Here is a 4,611-nt window from a genome sequence, read left to right as displayed (position 1 = left end):
TTGCAAACTACAGAATCTGTTACAGCATCATCTTCTTGCTACTTAGGGCACTGCTGGTATTTGGGTCCTGGTGGCTTTGCTGGAGTGAGAAAAGCTGTGTACTATGGCAGCATTTTGTTCTCAGATTCCTACAAGTTGCCTTCAGGTCTGTTAATACTGCAGTGAGGTTGAACTGCTCTGAAGAGACTGGAAGGGGGTAAAAGGAGGACTTTCTGAGGACTAGAGTGAAATTGCTGGGAGCTGCAGGCATAACTATCCATGTACTTGTTGGTGCTGGAACGCCAGATTGGTCATGTGTAAACTGTGCTAGCATAGTGTGAAACAGATTGCCCAGCTTTCTGTACAAACTCTTCTGGAGTTCCAAAATCAATAACCCATTTAGAAAAGACTTAAGTGAGCCCTGAATCAACTGTCAACAGAGATGACAATGAGAATGAATGACTACAGTGTAGCACCGCAGGAAACACTCAGTAAGAGACACAGAGAAAAATGGGTTTGTGTTTTCACTGTCCCAGTTGCTCTGCCAGCTTTCTGCGCTGATTCATGGGTCCAGGGCAGTCTTCTACCTGTCCCTTGGAAAAAAAGATACTGTCATTTTATGTTGATCTTCTCAGAGTTCTCCCAACTTGCTGACCTGTCTTCCTCTCTGTTTTGTTTTTCCATAGGCCATCATTCTGGTACACTGGCTGCTCACAGTGTGGTGAGTGATTGGTAACTGGGTAAGAACAGAGTATTCCTTCAAACTAGGAATGGGATATTCTCAGGGAATTGGCACTCCCTGTTTGTGCCTGCCTGTGTGCAAGAAGATCTTAAACTGGAGTGAGGTGTTTGTATGGGAAGAGGGGTGAATCCAAGCAAACAGTTGCATGCTTATTGTGAATGTGGGCTGGGTTTTTCTGTCCTGTTTGGCAGGGGATGCATGAACCACATGTTTCCAGCCTCCTATGCCTGGGGAAATTTCAGTGTCCTTGCAGTGGGGATCTGGGCCACTGTACAGCGAGATTCCCTTGATGCCATCATGATGGTGAGTGTGAGGGTATGTGCCTCCACCAGGCTGCTCAGGGACAGGGTGGAGGGTGCAGACAGCTTCTTGGAGTCTGTGATGATTTTCAGTTGTGAACAAGTCGAATTCCCTGTTTGGGTTGGTTTGGGGTATTTTTAAGAGAGCATATAAATCTATAAGCACTGCAAACCATAGTGAGAATCATTCACTATCAGTTATTTTGCATCTCAGAGGTAAGACATACTTGATTCTTACTTTTTTACCTGCTGTTGTGACTTGTAATGGCAGAGGAGGACTCAACGTGTTTAATATGCTTGAATTAGAGGGGCTTCATAAAACCCTTCTCTGAACATTAAAGAGATTGGCAAGCAAAACTAAACAATCCTGGAGCATATCATGAGAAGGTGTCTGACAGATGTGAAGAAAATGCATGAAATACAAGATCATTCATGTAGGAATCTCTGTCTACCTGGAGCAGTGTCAGGGGTTAGTAATGTGTAATACCGGGGTGAAGGCATGATTGTGTGAACACAGATCTTGCAGGAAACAGATGCTGTGACTATTTCTCCTGGTGGTTAATCCCTATTCAGTTCATGTCCCATTCTCTCTTTGTTTCCAGTTCCTGACTGGCCTGCTGCTCACAGTCCTCACAGACATCATTCACGTCTCTGTCTTCTACCCTCCAAACAACTATCTCACTGATGCGAAGCGATTCAGTATAGGCATGGCCATCTTCAGCCTCCTCCTCAAACCTCTGTCGTGCTACCTGGTGTATCGAATGTATCGGGAACGTGGAGGAGAGTATGCCTTTAACTTAGGTAGGATGCTTCCTCTGCCTCCATGTCAGTGTAGGCCACCTCCTCTGCTGTTAGGACTGACTGTCTTGCACTTTGGACCCTTTAGCCTGAGGTCTGTGCAGCTGGATTCTGCCTGCTTCCCAAGGAGGGGGGTCATGCTCTTTCTCTCTCTCTCTCATGTGTCTGTTCTCTCATTTTGTGGTTCTGGTGTGTCTTAGGCGTTAAATTTACATTCTTCCTCTCTTCACTTGCAGACCTGGAGTCCTCGTCTGACAGCCATTTTGCCCACAATGGTATTGTGAGAGTAACAGAGACTACAGTCTCTCTTATTCAATATAATGGAGAGGCTTTTCCTCTCTTCCTCCTCCTGCATTTGTGCGTGCTTGTTGGAAGCCTTTGGGTGTCCTTCTCTCTTTGCCAACCCTTTCTTTTCCTTCTGGGGGAAAGCAGAGGCAGCACTTCCTTTACCTGGATTATGCATGAGAGGGAAAGCAAGCTGGATTTCCATCTCTGTGCTTTCTCTGGACCTCAATTGTCCTAGCTGCCTTGATTGCTTTGGGCCTCCATTTCCTCACCTGGAAAATGGGACTGATGCTCATCTTATGGGAATTTGCCTGGAGGCACTCATTTTTCTCCTGGTTGTACTTGCTAATGATAATGTGGCAGCCTTGACAGAGAGAAGGGGCTGGGGCTGGATGTTCTGAGTCTCAGTCAGCTTTGCCAAGCATGCCTGGTGCTAGTTCATGCTGGGGCAGCTGCCAGGGATTGTTTGCTGTGTGGGAGTTCACTCTGGCAAAACCAGCAGCCTGGTGCAGTTATCTTTTTGCCTTCCTAAGAAGGCTGTGCAGGACAAGGGGTGGTATAACTGCATGTTTGAAAGCTGTCATTCGTGCTGCTTTGGTGCTAACAAACATAATGCTTCCTGTGAAAAGAGAAGAGGAAAGGCCATGTAAGGAAACCATGGCTTGAGGCACTGTGTGCTATGTGCATCTCTCTACAAATGGAATGTGGATGTTTTCTCCATCAGCTATTTATGCAAATGCCTGACAGATCTGTCTGAACTGGGTTACAAGGCCTGTGAGTCAAGTACATTGCCTTGCTCTGGGCCATGTTTGTGCCAGTTTTTATTAGCTGCTCACTGTGCTTGTATCTGGGGTTTGACATTCAAATCCCATCGAAAGTGTAGGTATCACTGAGGAATTCATCCCTTTGCTTGGAATTTGGGAACCACTCCTTTTCAACCACACTATCTCAACACAGGCAGGATACTGCCTGAAAGTCTCCTTTCAGGCACAGGTTGGAATTCTGATACATCGTAGTTTCATACCCTCGCCTGAACTGCCCTTCTCATGAGATTTGCCATACAAACTCTGTGCTGTCATTTTGTGTTGAATGTGGTTGACAAATTTCCTCTCATTTTCCTGCTATCTGGTATTTTCCTTATGAACCTAACAATGTTGCATTTTTCCTGGTCTTCTCTGTCTTGTTTTCTTTCCACACAAATCTGGTTTTGTTGCTTGGCAGTATCCTTGCTGCTTCAGACAAGCCTCTCATATAGCTTGGTGCCTACCTTTGATTCAGGTAGCTTTCTAGCCATTGCAGACTCCTGGCCTATAAATAAAGAGCTGTCCATGCACATTCTCCCCTGCTTGTCCCCTGGACCGTAACATGATTATGTACCAGGCACATGTTCATAGTGGAATTCGGAGCACTGCCGGATTCAAATTTAGTGCCATGGTGTCACACACTTGAGGCATAAAGTGGTTCATGGATGATTCATGCTCTTAAATCCATGCTGTCAGCTAGCCATGGTTCCTGCTGCTTCTGGTTTTGTCTGTTCATTTTCCCACTAGATCTCATGATCTTGCTGAAAGATGCTATTGCAGGAGCTTTTTATGCTGCTATGTAGTATTGCAAGTGTTGCTTTCCACACAGCCACGTGGCTACTACGAGTGCAATTCTCAGGGAATGAAGAGACATGTTCAAATGCATCTCAGCTATTCTGCCTTTGTTGGAAGGATGAGTTTTCTCACCTCCTGCCTGTGCATTGGGGATCACAGAACACAGGTGCTGGGGAGCTCACAGAGCAGCTCGTGACATGTGCTCCTAAGCTGTTGGTTTATTCTGGAGGATTCTGTTCTTGTGCTTTTATGTTTTTTCCCAAACTTGTTCTCTTCCATCTCCACTCAGGTGCCACCTGTGCAGGCCAGGATCGCAGCACCTATGAGCCAATTGATCAGCAGGATGCCCCTCCACAGTGGCCTGACTCAAGCAAGACAGCCCAGCATGCATACTGAGCTCTGCTCCTCAACAGAGAACAGACCCTTCCCTTACCCAGTCTAGCCTTCAGCTCTTCCCATGTTTGTTCTGAAGGAGCAAGACCTGCTGCTGAGCAAACAGAAGAGGATCTGATTTTTCATTTCTTTTGCCTCCCTGAAGTTTAGGCAGAAGGGTTCCTGCAGTAAGTCCTGTGACTCTTTGTAATCCCACTACTCTCTTTTCCTCCTTTCCCCTAAATCTCTCCTCTGTATGTATGAGTGGATACACCTTCTGCAGCCTTCGAAGTCTTGTATTGTGCATCCTCTCTATTGTAACTAATGGAACCACTCAAAATATTCTTGGACAAGCTATCTTTAAAAGGCTTATATCTTTAAAAGCCTTTAAACAATACCTTTTAGCTTGCTTTTATGCACATAGTTCCCAGGAAAGATCTGGAAGTTCCTGAGGGCTGTTTTTGATGGCGTTATTTAAGATTTATGACCATAACTCCCAATGCTAGCTGTGGTGGTTTGTACAGAGCTGGGGTTGGTA

The 4,611-nt window shown here is 45.7% G+C and overlaps 1 protein-coding gene across 1 annotated transcript; it reads left to right on the top strand.

Moving 5' to 3' along the window:
- Positions 1 to 671: 671 nt before the first annotated feature.
- On the top strand, positions 672 to 4,158 carry AGTRAP (angiotensin II receptor-associated protein). The gene is made up of 4 exons (XM_010015349.1): positions 672 to 700; positions 913 to 1,024; positions 1,623 to 1,821; positions 3,991 to 4,158. Exons 2-4 carry the CDS (start codon positions 920 to 922, stop codon positions 4,095 to 4,097), a joined length of 411 nt encoding a protein of 136 aa, XP_010013651.1. The 5' UTR covers positions 672 to 700; positions 913 to 919; the 3' UTR covers positions 4,098 to 4,158.
- The last annotated feature ends 453 nt before the right edge of the window (positions 4,159 to 4,611 follow it).

Source organism: Nestor notabilis, unplaced genomic scaffold (genome assembly GCF_000696875.1).
Source record: "Nestor notabilis isolate BGI_N333 unplaced genomic scaffold, ASM69687v1 scaffold34335, whole genome shotgun sequence".
Lineage (NCBI taxonomy): Eukaryota > Metazoa > Chordata > Aves > Psittaciformes > Psittacidae > Nestor > Nestor notabilis.
Note: the sequence above shows the minus strand (reverse complement) of the source record. Positions and strands in the feature narration are given on the sequence as shown.

Excerpts from the sequence above, each read along its gene's own strand:
- AGTRAP (XM_010015349.1), top strand. The coding sequence starts at position 920 with ATGAACCACATGTTTCCAGCCTCCTATGCCTGGGGAAATTTCAGTGTC. Across the intron at positions 1,025-1,622 it reads CCCTTGATGCCATCATGATG|TTCCTGACTGGCCTGCTGCT; the intron begins GTGAGTGTGAGG and ends CTTTGTTTCCAG. Across the intron at positions 1,822-3,990 it reads AGAGTATGCCTTTAACTTAG|GTGCCACCTGTGCAGGCCAG; the intron begins GTAGGATGCTTC and ends ATCTCCACTCAG.